Source organism: Parasteatoda tepidariorum, chromosome 10 (genome assembly GCF_982258835.1).
Source record: "Parasteatoda tepidariorum strain Cologne lab strain chromosome 10, Ptep-v5.0, whole genome shotgun sequence".
NCBI lineage: Eukaryota > Metazoa > Arthropoda > Arachnida > Araneae > Theridiidae > Parasteatoda > Parasteatoda tepidariorum.
The window spans coordinates 85,205,875-85,233,861 of record NC_141764.1 but is presented as its reverse complement, the minus strand read 5'-3'; the positions used below and the strand labels follow the sequence as shown (position 1 = coordinate 85,233,861).

Sequence of the window (27,987 nt, the reverse complement as noted above, 5' to 3'; positions counted from 1 at the left end):
ACTCGACAGATTTAACGGTATCAGTTACCACTTTACTACATGGGGAATCTTCGGCAGTCCTGGGATCGAACCCACGAACTCTTGGACATGGGCCCAGTGCCTTACCGACCAGGCTATCCCGGTCCCCACTTCATTATTTGACAGACATATTGAGGAGTGTTTTTTAGAGAGTTTTTAATTATCGAGAGGGATTGTAACCACCGTCATAAATTACCAACGATGCCCATAACTGTTTGGACATTTTAATAACACCCATTTAAATTTGCACTTCCAAACATAATTTTTTTTCTTTTGTCAATGTTCCTCTAAGATGGCCTCTATTGAAACTTATACATACTCAACTACTTCTAATGTAACTTACACGCTGCTTCTTTCTCAAATTTTATAGTTTCTAAAGATGCGGTATGGAAACATAATAAGATACATGGTATCGGTAGTTTTCCTGATTCAGATGGTAAGTGTTAGTTGATAATGATAGCATAGTTGTCTTAAGTTATTTATTACACTAATGTATCCTCCCCCGTTTCATGCAGATGTCCTTCATGGCGATAGCTCTCTATGGTGCTGTTTTAGCTCTCAGCGCAGTCACGAATTTATCATTGGAAATGTCTATTGTATCATTAAGAGCTGTTTGCGCTCTGTATTGTTCAGTGGTGAGTAATTAGAGAGATTTTGCATTGCATTTGTCATCGGTTTACAGTAAAGATAACTTTTTATTCTACCGCTTACTAGGGAAATACTCAATTCGAAAATTTGGATAAAAACACAGTAAAGCTTAAATTAAAGAATCAGATCTGCCCCCAGAGGAAAATATGTCCATTTAAAGTTTCAGTCCATTTACTTTTAAACTAATAAAAACTTTCCGGCTAATGTGTATTCTTGGTGCAACAGTTAGCCCGTGGAGTTGTGAATTAGTTAAAATAGCTTAGTCAACTGATGGTTTCAGCTAATGCTTTAAGAAGACTTTAGTAAAATGGCCTGATAAAATGGCTTTGAAAGTTATGATTGGAGTATGGAAGCATTTTGTTGTAAAAGTTTTCTATGAACTTTTTTGCTGAAACATAGGAAAAGTTTTAAAAAAAAGTTTTAAATATAGTTCAAAGTTTGCATAGTAAACGAAAACATGGTTTTACCTTGCGCCTTTAAAAGGTTTCAGAAAAATGACAAAATAAAATGGCTCATACGGGCGATATTATGGTTATGGGATGATATAGTTGGTTACAATTATGAACTGAACTTTATTTTGCATTTATACATTTCCATGGAGCTAAACATAGTTTAGAAAAATTTTATTTTTAAAAGAATTCAAAAAAGAGAAATAATTGTATATTTTTTTTATTAATTTTTCCGAGTGTGCATACTGTTCTAGGGAGGATTAAAAGCTGTTTTATGGGCTGATGTTTTCCAAGCCACTCTCATGTTTATTTGCGTGTTTTCAATCTATACAACTGGAATCAGAGATGGAGGTGGTATTTCTAAAATTTATCAGCAAGCAAAAGAAGGACAAAGATTGGTTTTGTTCGAGTAAGTAAAGATTTACAATTTCGTTTTAATTCAAAAATTTTTGCTGATAACAATTTAGGATTATTTCCCACCTCTAGCCGGAATTATAAAATTTTAAAGTAGAAAGTCTTCATTCTTTGAAAACCATATCTGGGTTACGTAAATAAATTAGCTGTTGCCATCCAATGAATTAATTATTTAGAAACTAGTAGGTAATAATTAGGATCTGGTGCTTTAAGGTACTAATGAAGATTGTTGAATTTAAAGTTGATGTCTAGATGCTGGATGCTATGGTCTGAAGGGGTAATATAGAGTTTGGAAATATGTTTAATCACCGGTGATAACACATCCATTCTATTCAGCGGGGAGGTTCATTCGGGTGGGTGACCACTTGGATCAGTCTGCGTAGGAACCGAGGGTGTGCGGTATTCGGATCATCCTCAGGGATGTTTCCCAGACCGTTGCCAATAGCCCATTGTGCAGCTCTAGTGTGACGCAAATTAACTACAACAACAACATGGCTATAATAGCTTATTAAGATTGCAGAAAACTTGAATGATATTATGGTCTAAAAATCAATATAAAGTTTCTACGTTGAATTGATTTTTTCTTCAAAATAAAACAGTCTGGACTTGATTTATTGGTACTATGATATGAGTTAACACTAGAACGGCCAGACGAGTCATTTTTACCGCAAAACGATTTGAAAAACGTTCAATTGTTTTTTGGTTTTCACCGATTTCTTTGATTTTTTTCTGACTTTTCCTAAATATTAATAAACATCTTCCACAAAAAATTTCACTCATTTATTTTGATTAGTTTTTTTTTGTAAATTTACAATGTACCTAAAATGGCCAATACCGATCAAAATGACCGGTTTTAAATATTTCTGTTACTTTCGTTTTTAAAGCATTATTAATTCTACTAAAATGAAAGGGTGTGAAGAGTAGAAAGAAAGATAGAGGGTGACCTTCTGTCACACCTGTTTGAAAGTAATCAATGCGTTCAATTAAAATGAGAGTAATCGCTAAAGAAAAAGTCAAGTCAATTGAAATTACTTCGGGTTCATAAAACGATGTAATAGTTCAGAGATTGATCAAAAAATGACATTTAATAACTTTCGTCCTAAAACCATCACTTTGAAATTTTTTTAAAAAGAAATGAACTAATACTCCTTAAGGATATGATATTAAAATTTATATAAGTTGTCTCATTGCAGGAATTGTCATGCTAATACTCTTAAAATGCATTGGTAAAGTTAGTAGTAATTCCAATGGTAAAAGAATTCTTAATAGAAATAGGAGTAGTAATAACGGGAGTAATAGCAATAGTAGTAGCAACAGTAATCATAGAAGAAATAGTATTAGTAGCATTAGTAGTAACTGTGATAGTAATAATAGTTATACAATATAATAGTGGTGATTATAGTTATATATTATAATCGAAGTATGCTATAGATATCTTTTTAAAACTTGTTAAGATTAACCTTTGGCGCACAATTTTTATTAATTATATTTTTCATATTTTTGTCATTATTTTGTATTCATTTAGGCAAAATAAGTAAAAAATGTTATCTTTAGCATTTTAATAATTTATGGTAACGAAATAGAACATGAAAAGCCGGTGTCTTTTCCAACAATATTTTTTTTAATTTGCACTTATTCACAGTTATTTAGGTCTAAGAGAAAAAATAATTCATAATTTCCTTAATTTAATTTCGAGTTTCTTTAATCTACAAAATCAGTTGTTGGTAAATGTTTGAATGAGAAGAAAAAAAAACTAATATTTTGGAATTTTATATTTTAGCACAAATATAATTCCGATAATCTAACAAATTTTTTAAGTAAAAGATTATATTTTATAATTAAAAAATACCAAAATATATTTTTACTTGTAATTAGAGGGCCAAAAAAAATATATATATGTAAATGCCTTGGTTACCATTAATAAAGTCAATCAAGACTTTTAATGATTATGCTTATTCTTTAATAATAATATGAGTCACACAGACTCTTAAAACAATTAAGATCGAACCACACAGGTTCCAGTTTCACACAGAAACATTTAGTTACACAGGAGCATATATGGCAGTACTTTTACTTTCGTTACTTGTACTGCCGGTACAAGTAAAAAGTACGTACTTTTACTTGTACTTCGTGACTTTTTAAATTTAGTACTTTTACTTGTACTTTCGTTACTTTTTTAGGGAAAAAGTACAAGTATTTGTAACGGAAATGTCGAATGAAATCGTTACTTTCTTCTAAAACTCGGTAAGCTTTCTAAAAAAAAAAACAAAAAAACAAATTAAATTAAAAAGAGTTTGCTGCTGGTCTGGTGCCTTGCATCAAATTTAATTGGTTGGAAGAAAAAGATAGGGAGGAGGCTACCAAAAAATTGTCCAAGCTGAACACCCTGCTATAACTAATAACGTAATAGAAAAAAAACCCAGGGATTTTAAATTTTCTAAAGCTGAAAACATCATGCCAATCACCAGCGACAGAAGAATTTATGGCATACATGAGCTCAAAATTCGAAACGGAAAGCATATCAATTTTGAATCGATATCCAATCGTAAAAAAATTATACGTGAAATATAACACTGCAGTACCTTCTAGCGCTCCCGTGGAGCACTTATTCAGCGTGTCTAATCACTTTCTGAGAAAATCTCGCAGCAGACTGAGTGACACCACTTTCGAAATGCAATTATTTTACAAAATGAATAAAAATACTAATTAGCAAGTTATTTTCATTCATTTTCGAGTTTTATGCATTTATTTAATACATTTTAAATAAAAAATTTCGAATTTTGTCATTACGTTTTTCAATTTTCTTTTTGAACTCACTAATAATACATTTTTGTCTTAATACATTTTTTACTAAATACATTTTTACCTAGTACATTTTTTACTAAAATTATGTTTATGCCCGACCTTGTCAAACAACGCCCAACCAAATCTCTAAGAACTTCAGAACTATTTGTGCTATTTTTAAAACCTTTTATAATTACTATTTTAACTCTTGAAAACTGGAAGGTATTAATTTTCGCCGCTGATACTAAAATTCGTTTACAAATTTTAATTATTCCTTTAGGCAGAAATGTTCGGAAAATGATTTTCTCGCATGACTTCAGCATTAGCCACTGTTACTAATAAAACTGTAGACAGTTCTGTTTCAACTTATACTGCACATTCAATTATTTTTTACTTGCTCTTCCAAATCTTCCTTCCATTTTTGTTAATTGCTTTCTGCCTTTTTGAAATTTAATTGTCATTATTTTTCACAATATCTCTATGGGAGTGAGATTAGGTAATGGAGGAGGTAACTTTAAAATATTTATTGACGCACCATTTAGCTTTTATGTGGTTTGTCTGCAAGTGTGGTAACTAATGTTGTCTTGTTTTACCAAAAACCCATCAGGGTAAATTATTTGCATTGTGTTAGAAGGTTTTCATTAATGATATTGATATATGCGGATGAATTAGCAGTTTCTTCAATAACAGATCAGCAAGTTTTACCTTTGGCGTTTATTGCTACACTGACCTTTAACTTAAAAGAACGTTCGGGTACAGGTATAGTGCATTTATTTTCGCAATAGAATATAATGGTAAGTAGTAGTGGTAAAATAAATGGAAGAATATAATGGCTACTAGAAAATTATACTGGACCATGATGGATTTTTTTGGTGACTCAACATAAAAATCCATCATACCGGATTGGTATGCTATGTTTGCCCAACATAAAAATCCATCACGCCATGTTGGGTTTGCAATGTTGGCCCATTAAAAAAATCCATCATACTATATTAGGTATGCTATGTTGGCCCAACATAAAAATCCATCATACCATGTTGGGTATGTTAAGTTGGCCTAACTTAAAGCAGATGCCAATTCCTAAATTGGGATGCTGGGCAGATTTGATGGTCCTCATAAAGTTGTATGTTGGTCTTTGACAGGAATTCAAGATGGTGACCATCATAATTATGTTGATTCATCAACGGAGAACCATCAAGATTTTTTGCCTTGGGAATACATTGCTGTGGAATAACTAGAAAGTGCTTTCATAAGAAATTCAAATAACATTCGAGTTCCTATTCAAGTTTTGCCGAGCACATTTGACTAGACAAACCTTTTAGATGTTGAAGTTGACAATGAGCACACTATAACAAAATTATAGCATGAACCTGCAGAAGCTTTTTCGCGAGTACACTTAAATGTTATTAAATTTTCTCTAACAGTTATCTGAGAAAATTTTAAAGCTTTTACAAACATTGTTTCGCTAGTTTAAATTTTATGAAAATTGCCAATTATCTTTTTTTGTTCTATTTAGATCATTCCTGCCTATGTTGTAAACACGTTTCATTCTATACCTGGAATGACAGGATTATGTATAGCTGGTATATTCAGCGCTTCACTAAGTACAATATCATCTGCCCTGAATTCAGCCGCTACAGTCACAGTCATTGACTTCATAAAACCTTTTTATAAAAAGGGGAATATTTCCAATTTCAAAATTATTTTAATGACTAAAATAATTTGTAAGTTGCATGTGACTTATTTTGAATAATTTGTTTTTCAAAAAAGAATATATCTGACTGTTTTATATTTATATAATAATATTTTCTTACATTAATTGTCATGTATTTTTAATGAAATTATCAAAATTATAAGTTAAAAAATTAATGTTAATGTTTGGTTCTTGTTACTTTTGAACTTTCAGTTTTTTCTATATTTTTTTACCATCTCCATTTTTTTTTCAGGTTTATGAAAGACCTAAGTTTGATCAGAAATTTCTTTAATTGGTTTAAATGAAATAAAAATTTCGTTTCATAGTTTTTTAAATTTTCAAAATTTATTATGTAACATAACTTTTAATCAAAATCATTAGATATGTCATCTGTTTAAAATAATTTAAAAGTGCAATAATTAGAAATGTTTTGAAAATTTATATACTTACAATATCAACAAAATGCAATAACAAATGCTAACAACATAATATAAATAAAACAGTAAAAAAACTAAAACAAATGTTTGCAGGTAAGTCAGGGTTGCGGTTTTGGATATCATAAAGTGATTTGGAAAGGATATAGTGGGATCTATTTTCCAAAATAGTCTTTTACTGCTTACGATATTCCAAAGCCTAAAATTAGATAAAACATTTACAACTCCAAATGTGCTTTACTGTACCCTTATTTCATATAACGAATAAATAATTAGCTATCTTATTAATCAGAATTTAATAATAGCTCAAGATTGATTCTTTACAAACATTTAAAATACATATTTCAGAAGCGTAAATAATATTTATAATAATTTGTATTTAGAGCTTTTAATAGTTTCAAATAAATAAAATCAATGCAGCTACGTTTCTTTTTTATGTTTTTAAAAGACGATATCCTCCATTAAAAGTAGCAGCTTTATTATAGTATACATACTATTTTTTGCCTCTGATAACTTTTGACTGTCGTAATTTTGATAATTTTCTTTTTATTTAAGCATTATTTATATGAAAATACGCTACAATATCTAGTTTTGAACGGTGTAAAAAAGAAAGGATAAAACCATCTATTTTTAATTAGTTTTTTTTTGTTGATTATACTTTAATGGCATGAAATCACATTTAATAATAATTCAATTATTAATTTATCGTTATTTATTGCTGATTTTTGTGTTGCGTAAATGTAATTTTTGCAAAATCTAGTAATGAATAGAAGTGCTTGGGTTTTTTTTAAAGTGCTTTTTTAATAAGTGGTATGAGAGAGAGTTAAAAGCAGAAAGGACTTTTGAAAACCTTTTTGTATTAAACTTTTGAATTAACTCTCAAATATGGATCTTAAAGGGTGGCAAAAAATTATTTTTAATGATAAGTTTACCACTATGTACAAAATTTTCTAAACTTCGAATTAAGTTATATAAAAAATTAAGAGGTTATCGCATTTAGCCATTTCTTTTATTACATTTTGAAGAAAAAAAATTTATTTTGTGTTGGTTATGTTCCTCTTAAAGGCAGTGACTTAAAGTATTTGTTGGTTCGTTGTTTTTTGCATCAAAAATATTTACTCCCTCGTAGTTTTTTAATGAAGAAAAATCCATAGTATTATAGTATTACTTGATTGAAAACTTTATTAACTTCAAAAATATACAAATTGGAAATATCAGTCGGTATGTTTCAAGCGCTTAGAAGTAGACGTCCATTTTTAACACTTACCAGTGAAGAAACGAAAGTGATTTGATATTTGTTTCGTCTCATTCACATCTGGCAAGTCTTAAAAAAAGGCGTTTATTTTCGAGTGCTTGAAATATATCCACTGATATTTCAAATTTGTTGTTGCTGACGTATGCCTGTTTAGGCAGAGGGGTGCGTTTGTTCCTGTTTTCCAGTGGCGCCATCTATGGCCAAGAATTCGACTTCTGCCACACCATACGTCGCACCCGTTTATAGAGCGAACCCATTCATACATCCATTCATTCATCCACAGATCGTAATTTTGACCTGAATCAGAGAACGATCGATCTCCAATCCAGTACCTCCAGCGGTATTGATTTGTTATGGGAACATGGAGGGCTTTTGCGACTCGGGGAGTCTTTTGGGGAGTCTTCGACCGGCGGGGTTCGGACCCACGAACTCTCGGACATGGGCCCAGCGCCCTACCGACCAGACTATACCGGCCCTTTTCCAATTTGTATATTTTGGAAGCGAATGAAGTTTTTAATCAAGTAGTATGTTACCACCTCAGTATTTCTGGGGATTATCTTTTTAAAAACCCAAATTGTTTTTGACGCTGATGAAAAAATACATAAACTGATTCTATAAAATAACTATTATTTTAATTCAAATGCTTCACATAAAAATGTTTTTTCTCTGAAAAATCCACGTTTGATTAAACTGTTATTGAAACTAAAGATTGCTTATAAATGTTTTCATAATATATATGTAGTATAGTGTGTCATTTTCACAGCTCTCATTTATGGGGCCATTGGTATTGCTCTAAGTTTTCTGTTCTTAAAAGCAACTAGCTTGCAACATCTTGTGCAAGTCTTATTATCTGCACCACAGGGTATCATATTTGGAGTCTTTTTAATTGGAGTGCTCACAAGGAAAGTATCTGACAAGGTTATATATCTTTTAAAATAAATATAGAGTATATTATTTATTTTCAAAATAAATAATGTACTCTATATCTAATCTGTAATTATTTAAAAAAATCTTACCTATAATTATTCAGTTCAGCACATGTAGACAAGTATTCAAATCAAGCGAGTTTTTTTTTTCTTTTCCTGTTTTTTGGAAAGTGATGTTAGTTTAGGCCTCTGTCCGTTGAATCTAAATACATAAAAATAACAAAGCATTTCTTTTTCAAAACTTTCTTTTCCGGTGTAAATCACTCTGGGGGTAAATTTGTCTTTTTTCCCTTTTGTTTCTTATTACATGAAATTTTTTGAAGGATCATGGATATTTTCATATCGCAGATTTCAAATCTGCATTCGATTTCCATCTTTAAACTACAGTTTTTTTAAATGACTTTTTCGGTCAATTTTTTGTCAGAAACTTGCATGGGATTACGTAAGTGTTGCGAAGTCTTCTAGGAGAGTTACGGCACGTGCCCGGAAATGTCGTCCTACGCCTCTAAAAGAACTTCCTTTTATGAACTGGGAACATGCATAAATGTTTTTATTTAGAATTAGGAACGCGTTTGAACGATAAATAATTTTTTGTAACATCTGAACAGTTCGATTTAGAATATCTCAATTCATTTTATCGATTTAAGATACATCTTTAATGAAATAGAATTCTGAATAAGTATCTTAAAATTTAATTTTATTGAAGAATTTTCATTAAAAGTGTTTCATTAAGTGAAATAAATTGCAAAAATCAATACGCATTAAAAACTAACATTTGAAATGTAATTATAGCACACATATGAATTATTAAAAAAAAAGATTACTTGCTTAAAATAATGTTTTTACATTCGTTCATAAATAAATTTCTCTTATATTTTGTCTCACAGTGTTAAAAATTCTTCATCAAATTACGGTATAAAATACTGTAAAATTTCATTGGGGGCGTCGTCAGTAATATCCATTTACCGTAAAAAACATTGTTACTGTAAAATACTATGCCATAATTTTTAGATTAATATTTATATAATTCGAGTGATTAAGCAAATTTTACGGTAATTATTGTTGTTAAAAATTACGGAATATCATAATTTTTATTCTGTAACATGTTCCGAAAAAATTGAAGGGCCACAAAAAGAAGTAGTGCCCTCAGAATGCCGCCACTTCTTACTGCAACTACATCCATAATTTAGGCAGTGTATTAATATCCATTTAACATGTTTTTTTTTTTTTTTAGAAATAAATATGGTTTTTGGATCGGCATAGATATTTTTATTATTTTTATTTGCAACAAATATATAATTTTTCCTTTTTTTTCCATTTTGTTTAGAGACATATTTTTCCTTTATAAAATCTCTTTCATGTGGCATAACGTTCTTGGGCTCTTCTTAACTTTATTTTTTTCTGTAATTGCTGTCTTAATAACAGGTAAGACTGCTTTACGTATTGGTATACAAAGAAAAAATATCACCCTGATTAACTTTTGTTCTAATGATCGCATTTTCACGAACTTAGTGCTAAACTTAATGACATAAAAATATGACCTTGAATGTATGTAATTAGTACTTAATATTAATTAGGTTGAGGAAACAATCACAGAAAACATATTTCATTAAACTAAATATTCCTTTTTCCTTGCAGATTTACATTCTTGGGAATAAAAATACGGTGCTTAACAGCAAACTAGAATATATGGTATCCATTATTTAATCAGGAATTCGGTCTAAGCTTTGCTCCCTTTCATGTTAATTTTTCTTTTTCAGAAATAATTCTATTTTAAGTTAGGAAATACACAGTTTGAGTCACGTTGAGCTGTAAAATTAAAAAAAAATTCGTATTTTAAAATTCATATTTCTCAGGAACTACTGGAATAGTTCTGAATTTTCTAATTTGAAATAACGTATCTTAAAATGTTATAACATTTTGCGTATTCTACAATTAAAAAGCTTTCGGCCATCATAAAAAGCAAATAAATGTAACAAGCAAGTATTATGTTTCATTGGAATTACCTTATATATGAGATATCTGGAATATATGAGATTTATTTTTAAGCAAAAAGTTTTCATTTCATTTTAAAAGTTTTCGAGATGTGGCAAAATACAAAGAACATTAACCCTTTGACGCAGAATTTTCTCTAAACTTATTTTTAATACATTTTATTTATTATTTTGCACTAATTTAGGTCACAATAAATGAAAAATACTATATTTAGAATTTTAATTAATTATGGTAAGGTAATACAGTATGAAACATTGGTGCTTTTTACACGGTGAAAGTTAAATCTTCCTAACGCTACTCACTTCCAAACAATACATTTTCAAACTCTGCATTTAGATCCAAGAGAAAATGTTATTTACCACTGAAATTTCCTTTATTTACAAAATCAACTATTGATAAATTTTTGATTGTGAATGAAAAAAAAATCAAATTACTTTTTTTGGATTTTATATTTTAAAACAAATATAATTCTGAGAATCCAACTGATTTATTTTAGTATTATTTAGACCATTTTTAATAATTAAATACTAACATGTATATTTACTTGTACATGAAAGCGTCAGAAAAAAATAAGTAGAAGGGCACCGGTGTCCGATCTGCGCCAAGGGATTATGGGGGTTGGAACTTTCAACCACACTCTCGCACTTAACTTAGTCTTCCAGGTTGCTGTTTCCTCCCAATTTGGAAGATTAAAATTTAAATCTTTTTGGAAAAAAGAACTTTTTTCAAAGATTTTAGATTTTAGTTCTTCTTTGTGTATGTCTCCCTAACTCAATTGATATCACTAATAACTGATGACGTCACTGTTTTTGAACTGTTAAGTTTGGCACTTAATTGAGAAGTCAGCTATTAGGACAAAAGTCAATTAAGGTGACTTCTTACTTGACACTGCATGCAATAAACTATATTTATAGGTAACACATTTAATTGATAATTGTGATATAAAAATGTATTTGGATTAAGAAACTATATTTCAATTTATATGGTGTCTTTACTAATACGTGAACCAAATATTCCGATAGGGTAACTAATTGAAAAATTAAAAAAAAATTAGGACTTTGAATTATCTATAGTCCTTATAATATTCAAAACTATTATCGAAAGAGTAAAATTGTACTTTGCATTGCATGAATTAATAACTTGAACTAGTTTATCTTGATAATTATCTGAACTAATTAACAGTCGAATTGAAAAAAAAATCTAATTAGAATATTCTAATCTAATAAGCTTTTATTTTGAACTTTACGGAGAAAATTTCCAATCGTTTATAATTAAGTTTAAAAGGTCTTCATAAAAAAGAAAATAATCTTTGAAAATTTTATATTATGAACTACTTTAAGCAATTTTATATTTAGAAAAAAAATTATTTCTTAAAATCCAAAATTTTCTAACTTTAATTAATTTAGAATTAGCCTTAAAATTTCAAGAAAATAAATGAAAAAACCTATTCATATTGAAGTGAATTTGGTATCTCGTACATTCCGTTCTTTGTTGAGTTTTTTTGCAGGCAATTTATCGTAATAAATCTAGTCAAGTCATATTATATTTTCCAGGTTGGCGAAAAAATGTAGTGCCAATTGACTCAAAATGCCTAAGTCCAGTGACTAAGCTTTGGATGAAGGAAACAACAGAGAATAAGGAAAACAACATACTTTCTGGCTATGAAACGTCTGAACAAACACATCAATTGTAGATTTTTATATAAAATATTTTTTATATAAATTTTTTAATAAATAAATAATTACATTGAAGCTTAAGTATGTAAGAAGATTTAGTGATGACGTATTACCCTAATCATAATCAAAGAAAAAATATGCATTAAATAGAACACGCATGAGTAATAATAAGAGAAAGATCTTCTAGTTTTTTGTTGTTGTTGTTGTCATTGGTCATTAAGGCAAATGGTGTGTCATTTTTATTGTTCAGGCATAAAGTTATCATACTCTGATTTTACAGTGAACTCTCACTTATGCACCGGTGTAAGGGACCAAGAGAGAAAGGCGCATACGTGAAAGAGGCGCATAAGTGAAAAACTTCAAAATTCTAAAGCGCAACGTAAATTGCAGTGACAATATGAATAAATATGTTTCTAAAGATTAAATGTTAATATTTATACTGTTTTGGTATTTAGTACTATAATTATACAAAGAAAAAATTTAACATACCTTAAGACAATTTATTTCCTTACAAAATAATCTTAATGCATGTTTGTATTTGTTTTTGCCGACGTATTTCAAAAATAGTTTCCTCCAGTTCATATAAATGGGATAAGGGGGAGTTTCAGAAACAAAATTAAATTGTAAATAATCACGAATAGTGTCTAAAGCTTCCGATACTGTTGTGTGATTTGGAGGAACTTTATCATCCTCGTCAGTATCATCCACCACGTTCTCATCGTCCACAAGTCTTAGTTAGATATAAATGAACACTTCTTCCCAAAAAATTTGAGTTTTATGGGAGAGGGTGAAACATCACATGATAAATTTCTAAGAAAAGTAATTGACGTCATAATATGCTGCACAATAAGTTGTTCGATTACTAATGTCACTAAACACATCACCTCCTTTTATTTACAGTAGAGCGCCGATTATCCGAACCCTTATTATCCGAACGTCCAATTATCCGAACTATGTCTGAATTCGTTTTTTTTTCAAAGTTTAGAATACTTTTTAACTTATCAACAGTTTTTCTAAAATTCTGAAAAAGTAGATCATTCGGATGAAAAGATGCCAGGTTATGCAGCAGAAGAAATAGAAGACTGGTGTCGAGACACTGAAAACGTCCCGGTATTTCAAATGATGATGAAATAGTTGCTAAAATTTTGAATGAAAATCGGAACTCCACAGACGAAGAGGAAGACATAGGTGATCAAGTTCAAAATAGTGGACCTTCTCATATAGAAGCATGCAATTCATTAGATATTGCAATGAATTGACTAGAACGCCAAAATGATGTTGATCCAGTTCAGTTGATCTATTTAAAAGAATAAGGGATATGGCTGCTCAAAAAAGAGCATCTTCTTTGAAACAAAAGTCTTTGCTGGATTTCTTTTGTAATGAAAATAAAGAAAAATGTGGTTAAATCAGTAATTGACAAAAAAAAGTTTAAAAAGCTGAAATATGATTAAAAATATTCAAAATGAAATAAAAATTTTTAAAAAAATAAATAAAAATATTTAAAATTTGAAATTTTTTTTTTAAACAGAGCTATTTTAGATAGTACTGCCTGTCCTAAACCTGGAAAAAGTGTGAAGGCAAGTTAATGTATAAATAATGATCATTTAAACTAGATTTTAAACAACCTTCCAATTATTCGAACTTTTCATTATCCGAACGACGTTCGGTCCCGAGCAGTTCGGATAATCGGCGCTCTACTGTACTTATAACTTATAATGCCCATCTGACTGCAAGTAAGTGATCGCGGTCTCTTTCATCTTTCGTATTCCAGGTGTCTTTTTTTTCTCTAGAAAACAGCATGGGAGTAAAACTAACCTCTGGACAAGAGGAATGGTCATTTTCTAAAAGATGAATGGGCTTTCATTGTTGCTGGTGTAACAGGTAAGACACCCTATTCAAAATTCTAGAAAGAATGTCTTTCCAGAAACAGCAAAAATGAAAAGGTCAGAGGGTGAAGCAAATTCAATAGGATCTAACAACATATATTTCTTTTCATCTGTAACAAGGATTGCTTATTTGCTTCATTTTTAATTTAAAACATTTTTTTTTTTAAAGAAAAGATATATTTAAAGGATTGAAAAATTAAAATGTTACCCTAAAATTTCGGCGCATAATTGAAAAATTGACTTTTAGAGCGACGCATAAACGAAGGATGTTCATCATTATTTTCCTATATAATGTACTGGGACCTATAAAAATCGTCGTATAAATGAAAAAGGTGCATAAAAGAGGTGGTGCATAAGTGAGAGGTCACTGTAATTGATTTTTATACGATGATGATATGAAATATGAAGTTCATTGCTTCCGCATGGACATCTGGTATGAATGGCAGAAAAAAATTGTATCAGGTTTTATGAAAATATGTATGGACTCAATGGTTTGAAATGTGACTAAGCAACATAGAGATCTCCTTTTTGAAATTAGCTTCGTATATTTTCGCTTGAATCGTACAAAATGATAATCTTAGTACTTTATTTCAGTCTGTCTGATGGATTAACTAAATTTTACTGATTCGGAAACTAATAGAGCAGCATTTTATTCAGAGTAAAATTTGTTCCTGCAGTTAATTCAATGTTGCACGGTAAGATGGTACACGATTATGTAGACCAACAATTATTTAAATATTAGTTAATCTTTTTGGAGATTTTTTCTCTTTCTCTTTCATAAATAGGTTTCAAAATTATGAACGCAAAATCTTAATGTGATTAAAGCTATCTATTCCTTTGACGCAGAATTTTGATTAAACAAATTTTTATACTTTTTTCCTTATTTTGTAATAATGAGGTCAAAATGAGTGAAAAATATTATTTTTATAATTTTAATAATTTATAGCTACGAACTATGCATGAAACACCGGTGTATTTTTCTATATAAAAAGTAAAATCTTCAAATTTCAAAAACATTTCAAATTTTCGCTTTTTTGAAGTTATTTAGATTTAAGAAAAACAGTTATTCCTCATTAAAATTTCTTTCATTTACAAAATCAATCATTGATAAATATTTTTACATGAATTTTTCATAATACTCTTTTTTAATTTTATATTTTAGTACAATTCTGAATTTTTAGTAACTATTAGATTAATTTTTCAAAAATTTAAAAATATCGAAATATATTTTTACGTGTAATTATAAAAGGATAAATTTTTTTTATGAGGGACACCGGTGTCCTGTTGGGCTTAAAAGCTTAGCAACTTTAAAGAGTAAGCTATTGTCATGACACTAGTGGTTTTCATCAATACAACAATGAAAACTTTTAATTTATTTGGGATTTAGAACATTTTAGAGTACACAGTTGTGTGTATACAACTTTTCATGAAGATAATTCCACTTGTGTCTCTGTACTCTGTATCGAATATTTCTATTTGATTTGTTGGACAAATACTTGGTTTCTCTTCATCCAAAAATGAGTAACAGGACTCAAACACTTAGAATCTGCAGGTATTGCATTCTTTTTCCATCCTGAAAAAAGTAAAAAAAACAAAAATGAAATAATTAAATAAATTTTTAATCCCTATAAAATATATTTATTTATAAAGAATATTTATTGGATATCCTTTCATCTCTATGCAAAAAATGATAGCTATGTGTTGATGGGATGATACCCAAAAATGGCCAACTATTTAAAAATAAAGTGGAAAGAAGGTCGTGTTCGCTTTGCTCAGGAAACTAGAGAGTTTATTCATACTAAGTTTCGAAGTTCGTTGATAGATGGCGCTCTAAAATTTGGAAGAATTTATAAAAAAAAATATTTTAATATAATCGTTAGCAACAATAATGTGGTAGCATTAAAAGAATACAATAAACAGTTCTCCGCGTAACCATTTTAGTTAGAATCGTCCATTGAAAGTTAAAATGGAAAGAGTTATTTCATAGAAACATTATTTCATTAAGAGTTATTTCATTTTACAGAAAGAGTTATTACGTAGTTTTTCTAATCAAGCACGCCGGCTGTTGATGACCTTTATAACTAGTTCTGAAACCTTATAATAAAACAACTTGTTTCCTATGCTGAATGTAGCAAACTAGGATTTTTCTGTCGATTTCACAAAACGTTGGTCATTATCGGTAGCATATAATGAAATAGAGGAAGTATAATTAAAGATTGTCACATAGATCGATAAAGTTTTTAAAGAGGTATGCTAAAACTTTAAATAGGATTTAATGTATGAAAAAAATACTGTTGCAAAAAATTTAAAGATAGTTTATAATTAAAAAAAAAAACAATAAACACATTGTAATATTTGATAATAATAACAAATAAAATGTTATTATTTTCTGAATAATTCGATAGTATGCACATCAGTGAATATTTTAAATTATAATACGGAAGGAGATGCAGCTTATATAGCAATGACATGCATAGTGATAGTAATCATTAGTTTAATTTTTTTATTTTAGCATACTTGTTGAATTCTTAATATTATAAAAAAAAATGTTGTTACTTACGCCACTTACCAGTGCCAGCAAGGTTGCTTAAATGCTTGAAATCAAGCGAATTTTTAATGCAGAGGGTGCGTTTCCAGTTTTTTCAGTTGCGCCATCTTTGGCGAAAAATACGAATTCAGTCTCACATACGTCACAGTCCGTTTTACAGGACCCAATCATACTCCATTATTCATCCATTCACAAATCGTAATTTTGATCTGAACCAGAGAATGATCAATCTCCAATTTAGTACCCCTAGAGGTATTAATTTGTAATGGGAACGTGGAAGACTTTGCGAACGACAGATTATACGTGCCCAGTCATCTTTTAATATATGGGAATTCTTCAACTGGTGGGATTCGATCTCACGTTCTTTCGAACATGAGCACAACGTCCTTACAACCATTCCGTCTATTTACTAAATATTTAGACGTTGAACAATCCGCATCGAACACGTTGAACAAACCGCATCGAAACACCAACTAATCAGTAACTTCATTTGACCATGGGCACGAGCAAATACAATTGCCCCTTTTTGCCACATCTTTGTACTTACTCATATTCACACACAATTTTCGCTTAAAATGAAAATATCTGCTGGCTTCTTGCCTTTGATCACGTTGAGGCGATGCGCACGCATCTGAGCACTTCCTTTAACCACTGCGTCATCTAACAAAACCAAATCATTCATCGGTGCATGTGCACTAGGTTGACTAATTTTTTGTCCTCTGAGGTTATTTATGCTTTTAATATATGCTTTAAAATGCTTTAACTTTTAATATATTTATGTTAAAAATTGTTTTAACTGATATATTGCTTATGAAAGAATATTAACATACTTACCCGTTATTAAAGCAGCAAAAGCTGTGAGTAAAAATGTCAGAAGGAATCCAATGAAAGAATACCACATAAATGTCATTTTGTACAGTACAAAGTAATACCTGAAAAAAATCATTTATTTATTATTGATTTTATTATGTTTATATTCAAACCAACTCACTAAATATTTCACCACTGTAAAACTTAAATGAGATGAGAGACAATATTTTAAGAGTGCAAAATGATATTAAAAAGTCATATTCTCTTCCCAAATTGGATTTAAATTAGATTTTATTTTTTTCTTTCTGATTTTATGCTTTGTGTTTTTAATATCTTTGCTAAATTTTTGTCAAACTTTCGATGAAAGCATATGGTTTGGCATTAAGTTTCAAAAAAGTGAGAAATAAGGCATTTGTTTTTATGAGATTTAAGGAAATTATTCTTTCTTCGGTAACTTCTATGGATTTTTCTCAAGAAGTTAAAGCGGTAAAATTATGATTAATGATTTCTGAAAATTGCCTTAACACTGCACATTTTTCAGTTTTTTTAAGTTTAGAATTTACATTTATTTTTGCTTAATCTGGCTGGAACTGATTTGGATGTTAATGAAAATTTTTTTGAATGTATATTACCCAAAAGGAAAAATATTTTTCAAAACTTTAAAATCTGGAAAACGTATAGTTCTGAATAGCATTTCTGAAAAATGCTGGTTGTAGAATTGTATTGGCTTTATTTTATCGGGTAAGTATTATATAGAATTAGAATACTGTTTGCTAAAGCTCTTCATTTATAATTGAGTGATAATAATGAGGTTTATATGATTCAAAAAATACTTAGAGTAAACATCAGTAACTTTTTTCGGAATTTAACTATAAAAATGAAAATTCATTTAACTCTTCTCTAATTCGTTCATATTCTACGAGTTTTCCCCGTAAAAAACTTTTGACACAAAACCCTATTTTAAGACTAATATTGGTGAAACGATATGAGAAAAAAATTCATTTATTCATAACATATATTTCAAAATAACGAATAAATTTAGAATCATTAAATATTTTGAAATTAATATTCATGAAATTTATTCATTAAGTCTCGGGGTTCCGCTAAAGGGTTCCACAGTCGGAAGAAAAATTGGAAACCGCTGTTCTAGAAGATTAAAAAAATGACTACCGTAAACCGGGACGAGTCTACCCATTTTTTCTGTTTGTCAACTTTCAAGTGGTCAAACTTTTGTAAATATTAAAGAAAAAAGGCTTTTAATAGGTGTTTCGGAATCGCTATTTATCCCTCTTTAAAGCTGTGAAATCGGTTTTAGAAAATATTAACAGTTACGCTGTTACTGTATATTTTTATAGAACTGCTGACAAATCCCTCGTATGGGGCGAGTCTACCCATTCTACTAAAATGAATGTTAACATTGTAAATAATCAAATTTTACTATTAAATTGTTGTTGTTGCTAATTCCCATCTGGTCTGACGGGGTCAGACCAGATCAATGAATCCGTTGATAATGAGAAAATCCGAGACCAGAATGGGAGAGGAATGAATATCGTTCCAGTCCAGCCCTAAACAGATCAAGATATGCTCAGGTGATGCCTGGTTTTGTTGGCATTTAGGGCAAAGAGGAAAGATCTTTTGATTTGCAGAAAATGTGAGACTTTTCAGGTGTCCACTGGCCAGTCGGGATAGGCAGGTGTTGGTTTGCCTGTCACCAGGGAGAGATAGAGAGAGTCCAGGTCTTTTTGCTTTATACCAGTAGTGAGTAGGTGGAAGCAGCCACTTTTGTTTGTTCTGGGCCTTTTGCCTTGCAAAAAGTTCAAGGTATGTAAGCTCTGAGGTGGAGGGGACTGGATGGTCTAGTCCCTTCTTTGCAAGAGTGTCAGCCAACTCGTTGCCGTGGATATCGACGTGGGACGGGATCCATTGAAAGTGGACCTCATGCTGTTGGGAAATGAGCTCTACTTTTTGCAAGATCGAAAAACTGGTTTTATCTTCAATGAGGGCCCAATTTTTGAGGTGTTGAATTGAACTACGGCTGTCAGATAGTATCCAAGTATTTCCAAGGTGCCCTTCACTTAAGATTTTCTCAAGTCTCCTGTCGATTGCAATTAGTTCGCTTCGAAAGACGGAGCAAAAATCGGGGTTTCGTTGATGAAGAGTGTAGTTCTCTCGAGGTGTTTCAATAAATACCCCACTGCCAGTCTGTCTATCCATTTTGCTGCCATCAGAGAATATTTTGATGTCGTTTGGAGGGATTTTATTGATGATTTCCAGGGACAATTGTCTGAGGAAGTCAGGCACACAGTCTTTCTTGTCAAGCATGGTAGGGAGGCTTTCATGGAAACTAACATTGGAAAGATCCAAGCAAGTACTAAGATCGCTATGAAGATAAAGAGGTTCAATATTTTCAGCGATTAACAGTTGCGATTTAACATGACTAAAAGGACTGTTTTTCTTTAGCCTTTGATTGCAGGTCCAGTTATTTAGGTAAATAGCAGTTAAATTGCCTTGGTCTAAACTGGAAAGTTTATTGTAATATTTCACTAAATTAGCCTGCCTTCTGAAGTTAAGAGGTTGCAGATCTGCTTCGTAAAGAACGATCTCTGAAGGGCAGCTACGTTTCAGTCCAGTGATGATGCGAGCGGCGCTCAGTTGAACCTTTTCCAATTTGTTTAAGTTAGATTGAGAAGCACAGCAGTAGACAGGATAGCCATATTCAAGAATTGGTCTAACAAGAGCCTGGTAGGAAGTCCTAAGAGTAGCTGCATCTGATCCCCAATCCCTACCAGCGATGCACTTAATAATATTTAGGCGCTTTCTAGCCTTCGAGACAATATAATCAATATGTTTGTTACTTGTAAATTCGGGATCGAGAATGTATCCCAGGTAAATTGTTATTTTAGTTACTATATAGGATATTTATGAAGTAAAATTCATAACTTTATTATATATTCCATTTTTTTATTCATAATATAACACAAATTGAGTATTTGATCGATTATCACATTTTGATCACAGTTTTGTTTTTATAATCATTAACATTATAAAATAACATTTTTTTCTGATTATTGTTGATAAAAATAAATTAAAATTAATATAAATTTACAATTAAATAATTAATAGATAATAATAATTAAAGATTATTAACAAAATCGAAATTCAAACATTGGGAATCATGAAAAATCCTTTTCCCATTCTTTTGGGAGGTAATAATAATTTATAAATAATAATTTATTTAACTTGCATTAAATAAAAAAAGTAAATTTCGTAATATAAAAATTGAAAAAATAGGTAAAATAAACATATTTTATATTTACATTTATATTTAACCTATAAATTTTCTTATTAATGATAAATTTATCAATGCAGAATTAAAATAATATACTCAAATTCATTTAAAATGACTTAATTTTAATATAAACGAAGTTCTAAATCATATTATTATGCTTTATTAAAACTAAATACGAATGGGTAGACTCGCGCCGCGAATTTTGGCTTTTTGTTTACAACAGCAAAACTTACATTCTTTTTGGTTTTTTTTCACATAAAATTAATGTAATCTTAGTCTTAGATAAGTTTATCACTTAACCAAAGTGAAAATAGTAATAATAATAATATACTTACGGAGCACCAACTAAAAGTTTGCTGATTTTCAATACAAATCTCTCAAAAGACGTTTGAACAGGTCGGTTAAAAAGACACCAAATAAATAAAAACGGATCAAACTACTATAGCGCCATCTTTCGTAGAGTCTGAACGAAGTCCTCCGTCGGTAAAAATTTTTTTATTTGCAAATTAAAATAGTGAAAATTAAATAAAACTAAAATGGGTAGACTCGCCCCGGTTTACGGTATTTTAAATGTTGAGCTGTTAAAACAATTTAAAACTTCATAAAGCAGTTCTTTTAATACTTACTTTTCCGTAATTGGTGATGGTAATGTTGTTGAGGATATATTAAAACTTCTGTCAGACATTGTTTGATTTTGTGATGAAAGACACATACTATTGCTCAGAGGTAATACAGGTTGAACATATCTTGCATAAAGAGAGCTTAGCGCAATCCAGGCCATTATTACATAAGTCACTACTACAGCAAAGGATACAGACTGAAATGAAATAAATTCGTATAATTTAAATACCAAACTTTCCTGCCGTTATTTCTTGAGTAATATTTTAATGCTCATCTGAGCAAAATCAGTCGAATAATTCCTGAGAAATAGAGTTCAAACAAGTCTTACACGTAAATTATATTTTTATATAAAAATGTATATCTATACGTGAAAAATTACATTTAGTGTTTGATTTTGCAAATTAAAATATAGTCTGCAGTAGTTGATTAGCATATTTGAGGTCACCCCAGTGTGCCATTAAGATTGAGTTGTAGTACGTGAAAATACAATCATTAAATCAAAAGTTAGTCTGAGTGTTTCTTTTGTGTGTGTGCACTGTACTTCTTATTTTTACGCATTTTACTGTTTTCTTCACCCTAAAGAATATTTTTACTACGTTCATAGCATTTGATTTTTTAAATGATAAATTTAGATCTAAAAGACGGTGTAGTGTATCTTTCTCTACAAAAATATATTTCCAATTCTATAATTCCAATTATATAATTCCAATTATATAAGACTTGTTAACTCGATTCTATGGTGGGGTACCTTTTCCTAATTTACATTACGGTTGATATGGTCGATAACAACTCTGCCCACATTGGTGACCTTCGGACTTGATGTGAACACGCCTACCTTGGTAGAAACGCCCACTACGATTTGAACACGCCTACTTCGATGAATGATCCACGCATTGAACAGTTGACTTGCTACTTGTGACGGCGGCATTGATCTCCTCACGCTGTTGTTTCTCCGTCTCGATCACTCACGACGTACAACGTATACACTCGACTGCTAATGGCAACACAGGAGCGACCGTGAACTTAATACAGTTCTCACGATCAGCACTCAAAAGTACGGTGATTTTAATACAGCTCTCCCGGCTTCTCACAAAAAAACAGCAATAAATCAACTAGTGGTATCATCGAATTCTATCACAGATAAAATTCTGATGGGGGAGAACTGTAGTGTATAACCACTACAAAAATATAATTGCAATTCACTAGTATATAAGACATGTTAACTCGATTCCACGGTGAGGGTCCCGTTTCATCGATAAAGGTTGACATGGTCGGTAACTTTCCTCCCCACAACGGCCTTAAATTCATTTGCTCTGATATACGCACCAGTTTAAACCAATATATTTAGTTTTTACTACAATGTTCCTAAATGCGATTGATTGTTACTCTTAAAATGTATTTACATTTAAATGCGTTTGACGTTATTGAATTTATTTTACACTATTAAATGTATTTTGCATTAATAATTGTACTTTGCCATATTAAATGTATCCAGCATTGTTTAATGTGATTTTGTTATTTTTCTGTTCAAAAATTAAGATGCGTTGATTGCTGATGCTGAAAATAGCAAGTTTATTCAGAACACAAAACTGAAAATACTTTAATGATAAATTGAACTAAATGTTTCAAGTAAAATGAAAAAAGTAAAGCAATCATGAATGATAACGAATTATACCAGACAACATGAAACGATGACGTTATAAAAGTTAGAAACAATACAGCTGCATTTAAAATTTTTGTTATGTACATTGTTACAATTTTAATTATAGACAAATTAATCATTTTTACAGTTTAGTTCCACTTGCACTTATTCATCTAATATTTTACTAGTAAATAAAATATAATTTAATGACGTTTTTTGCGAAATCTAAATTTTATCCGAAAGAACAAGCCTAACTTTTCTGGTGATCAGCAGCAAAAATATACAACAAAAAGTATCACATTGTTAGAAAAATTTCTCAGAAAAAATGGTTAAATAACAATTTATTTAATTGTTATTTTATGATGTTCAAACAAAACAGTCAAAAAACCATAAATGAGCATAAATAAGGTAGTACAAGGAATGTTAAATGAGAAAAAAACTGTTTATTAACTGATTTCACCTAATATAATTAAAGAACCAGGATTTTATCGCACCAACTACGCTCGCCTGATGAAGCCTTTTAGTTCCTTGCAGATGGGTGCATATTATAGTCCATGAGGCTATTCTGTCAATTCTATGATGAACAAAACGGTAGTCGGAGTCCAGCGTTGACCAAATTATGTTAACAATATTTTATCTATTTCCTTCATCACAAGAAGATGTTTCCAGAGTCTTGCAATTCCCAATTTGTGGCCCTGGACTAATAACGTACGATACACTCATTCACGCATAGATGGCAGCACAAGAAAGCTGCTAAACTATCTCCAATGTCTCGTTTCATTCCTTTTTATGGTTTTGAAACCATGATAGATATGAATTGTTAAAAAAAAAACGTATAGATTTGTATTCATGGTTCTTTAACCATACTAGAAAAAAATGTTCGTTACCGTTAAATTTGCGTTCAATTGCATGGACAGACTGCTTCCGATTATTTTACCATATCATAGATTGAAAATTCTGACAGTGCAACTAATATTTTACAAACGTTTTATAAGTAATATAAATGGTTTTAATATAGTAAAACATATTTTTGTAAAATATTTTAATATAGTGAAATGTTTAAGAAACATAGTTCCATCTGCAGTTACGAAAAAAAATTAAATAAAGTAAAAATAATAAAAAAGTAAGGAAATAAAGAAATTAAAAAAAAATAAGGTAAAAGGAATTATATTACTTGGAAGAAAAATAAACTATTTTAATGAAACTCTTTAGCAATTTATCCTACACAACTGAAATTCTTTCTTCATAATTGCCTCATATATATATATATATATATATATATATATATATATATATATATATATATATATATATATATATATATATATATATATATATATATATATATATATATATATATATATATATATATATATATATATATATATATATATATATATATATATATATATATATATATATATATATATATATATATATATATATATATATATATATATATATATATATATATATATATATATATATATATATATATATATATTATATATATAATTCTCTTACGTGGCTCCCAAATTTTGGCTGTATTTCTTTTCCGTCGGTGGCAACGTTTGCTTTGTTTTGAAAACACCAAAGCATTCTGCCTTTTAATGATGTGTTTCTGATCTAATATATATAATTCTCTTAAGTGGCTCCCAAATTTTGGCTGAAGTACTTTGTACAACTAAATAAGATTCTTTTCACAACAGTTAAATATTTACTTTATTTTCTTCATTCATAGAGAAAACAGTCTTCAAAGAATTCTGTTAGGTTAAAAAACATTTCGCTAAAAAAATAACGAATTCTAAAAGAAACTAAATAAAAGAAATAAAAATAAACAACTTAAAAAATAAAAATGCTGTTGCCAGCCATAGAATTTTTTGAAAGTTAACTTAGCAACATAAATCAAAATGACATAGAAGCGCAACTAGATCAAAATTATGATACCTGAGCTCTTGACGTAACAAATCCTTCAATTCTAAAAGTGTTGTATCGCCAAAAGCCCAAGTTAACAATTGTAATCTTAAAGAAATTCTATAAAAAGTTTTAAATAAACAACCTACTTCTACAACTGCTTCTTGAAGAACTTGGCTCATTGATTAAAAATATTGTTTTAATTTTACAGTACTAACTTTACTTCTACTTTCATTATTGCTATGACCCTCTTTCATTACATTTTACAACTTCATGCTAAATTTGAGGACTTTAAGTTGTTTTGTGGTTGAATACTGACAGTAATGTGTACATAAAAAAATAGTATTTGGAAGTTAAAAGTTGCCTCAGAAAAATTTGAAATGTTGACATTGAACTTAACAATGGAAACAATCGTTTTTGTGAAAAATTGAATTGTATTGTTGACATCAAAACTAAAAATATTGTGTTTCAACTTAAAAATACTACCTTAATTTATACTTTAGAAGCGCCTCGGAGAAATTTGAATTGTTAGCAATGACTTAAACAAAAAGTTTTATTTTAACTGACAAATACTATATTATAATTTTAACTTTTTCTATAACTATACTAATTTTCTTACTCTTTTCTTTGTTTTTTATACATTTTATATTTTTGTGATGAAATAAAAAACTTGTAGTTGTTCTGCTTCTGAACACTGATAAAAACACAAAATGATGGGCTTCGTCAACAATCAAAAATATATACATTTATTTTACAAATTCCATATTATTAAGGTCGCTCCCTTCGGAGAATTAAAAATACAAAATTATCTTCATCAAAGCCGATGCTTTACATCCGGCGTTCAGTGGCAGACTACTATTTCATATTGTTTTACAACACATGGCCTTAGCCCTCTGGTGGGAAAGACTTTAAAATAAAACTTACAACAGTTACTTTTCTCAATAACTGAAATTTAAAATAGTGTGATTAAGAAAAATATGTGAACTGTTTGCACTTTCAAATTAATATTGAAATGTACATGTTAAGAATTTTCTACAGTGAAAAGTTTTCGGAACTTCAGTGTTCAAAAAAGTATACAAAAACTAGACGCTAAGAACATATCCAATGAGCGAGCAAAGCGAGCTTTGGATTGCGAAGCAATCCAAAATGAACTGCGAAAGCAGTTCCGGGGTTGGTGAGCGCCAGCGAGCAGGGGGCGAAGCCTCCTAGTATATATATATTGCTGATTATGCTCATGCTGATTATCAAATTTCATAACATTAAATAGTTAAAAGGAAGTGACTCCTGTCAATCTTATACTATAATACGAGGAATGGTTGCCAAGTCGAAAATCGCCCCAGAATTAATAAACTCCGGTAAACTTGGGGGTCTGGGGTTTTTGGCCACGAGGAATCGATTGGCGCCGGTTTTGAAGCGCTACGGTCGAGCAGTTCGGAGTTACAGATAGGATATTTTCAAACTTTATTAGTTCGCCATAATGGCTATAGATACTTTTCTCCACTCTTACAAAAGTATGCTAATGCGATCCTTACAATTGAAATATTAATTTTCGACAACTTAAACCAATAATAAACGAAGTAATTAATAATTTAATTGTAAGGTTCGCATTAGTTTACATTTATCAAAGTGGAGAAAAGTTTAACTTTTGTGTTAAAATCACCGTCAACAAAGTCCGACATTTCAACATTCATCAGATTTCAAGCTACATTTTCAACATGCAGAACGCACCTCTACATGAAATTCTTCAAGGAGCCGGAATTTTGGAACAACAAGCGATCAACTCAATTCTACCCGCAAATGGACAACTAGAAGATACCGTCATTGTCAGAATGCTTCTCCATTACGCCGAACAAGCTTACCCGACCGTCAAAGTTGCCGTACTTCACCCTGAATTTGTCGCACGCTTCTACGTTACAACAGCGGATGGCGCTTATGAAGGAATGGCTCTTCTCAACGATATCAGCGACCAGAACAAGGCTTCCAACTATCTATACGGCGTTCAACAAGGATTCGACGTGCTACTCATTCCCATTCACAAGAGAGCTCAAATGGATAGAGGCGAGCACTGGATGCTAGGAATTTACGAAGCAAGCTATGGAGAACGTCAACTATTAGTCTGCGATCCAGTCGACAACCCGCTGCCCATCGATGCTGTTTTGAGAAAAATACTGCGACACGTTTTGAATACCGTTGTTACGAATAAAAAGCTGAAAGGATGCATCGTGAAACCTCGCAACGCTTACAACCACCAAGATGACGCGTCTTCCTGCGGAGTTTACATCGTCTTTTATGCTCGACAATACCTCTCTCATCGACGCCTTTTCCTGGACAAGAATTTTCAAGAAGCGGATGAACGGAAGCAAATTTACGAATTCGTTGTGAACAGTGACCAATTGAACATGTCGGGACCATCTGAAGCCGCATCTTTCACATCTTCGACCAATATGCACGCTTTGAATATCCAAGACCCGATGATAACGCCGTTGCGCTCGACAAGAGCAGTCAAGCAGCGTAGCAAGGAACGAATCTCGGATATATTGATGGAACTTAATGCATCTCAACGAGAAAAATACCGCGATTATGAAAGACGCAGACGAAAAAACGAAACAATGAAGGGCAGCAACATTCGCCTAGAGCAGTGGTCGGCAAAGTGCGGCTCCAGAGCCGCATGTGGCTCTCTAGCTCTTTAAGTGCGGCTCTGGCGCAAATATCCACGGAAGGAGCAATAATATTTTCATTTAAAAAAAAACTTGGTAAGAAAAAAATTACTTCTTATTTTGATAAATTAAAATTCTTCTATTTCATGGTAGACGTTACGTCTCATCTAAATCAGCTTAATCGTAAACTACAAGGGAAAGGAAACTTAATTTTTTCGACGTTAGAAGAAGTAATAACATTCGAAAACAAATTATCCATTTTTGCTCTGGATTTTGAAAGGGAAACATCGTTTCACTTTCCGAGCCTGCTGAAGCATTGCCAAGAAAA

At 30.6% G+C, this 27,987-nt stretch overlaps 3 protein-coding genes across 3 annotated transcripts in view; 2 read left to right on the top strand and 1 right to left on the bottom strand.

Moving 5' to 3' along the window:
• The window catches only part of LOC107447615 (sodium-coupled monocarboxylate transporter 1), a 170,977-nt gene extending 158,649 nt beyond the window's left edge, over positions 1–12,328 (top strand). The window contains exon 11 of the mRNA XM_087153260.1: positions 12,170–12,328. Within this exon, the coding sequence (XP_087009386.1) occupies positions 12,170–12,309 (140 nt within the window). The 3' untranslated portion in view covers positions 12,310–12,328. The remainder of the gene's footprint in view (positions 1–12,169) is intronic.
• Positions 142–2,759, top strand: LOC147803062 (sodium-dependent multivitamin transporter-like). Its single transcript, XM_087153695.1, has 3 exons — positions 142–653; positions 1,370–1,524; positions 2,723–2,759. Exons 1-3 carry the CDS (start codon positions 528–530, stop codon positions 2,757–2,759), a joined length of 318 nt encoding a protein of 105 aa, XP_087009821.1. The 5' UTR covers positions 142–527.
• Positions 12,329–15,536: 3,208 nt separating the features above from the next.
• The window catches only part of LOC107436333 (putative sodium-dependent multivitamin transporter), a 32,891-nt gene continuing 20,440 nt past the window's right edge, over positions 15,537–27,987 (bottom strand). Inside the window, exons 9-11 of the mRNA XM_087153263.1 lie at positions 21,452–21,642; positions 17,561–17,658; positions 15,537–15,751 (exon numbers count right to left, since the gene is read on the bottom strand). Of these exons, the coding sequence (XP_087009389.1) occupies positions 15,651–15,751; positions 17,561–17,658; positions 21,452–21,642 (390 nt within the window). The 3' untranslated portion in view covers positions 15,537–15,650. The remainder of the gene's footprint in view (positions 15,752–17,560; positions 17,659–21,451; positions 21,643–27,987) is intronic.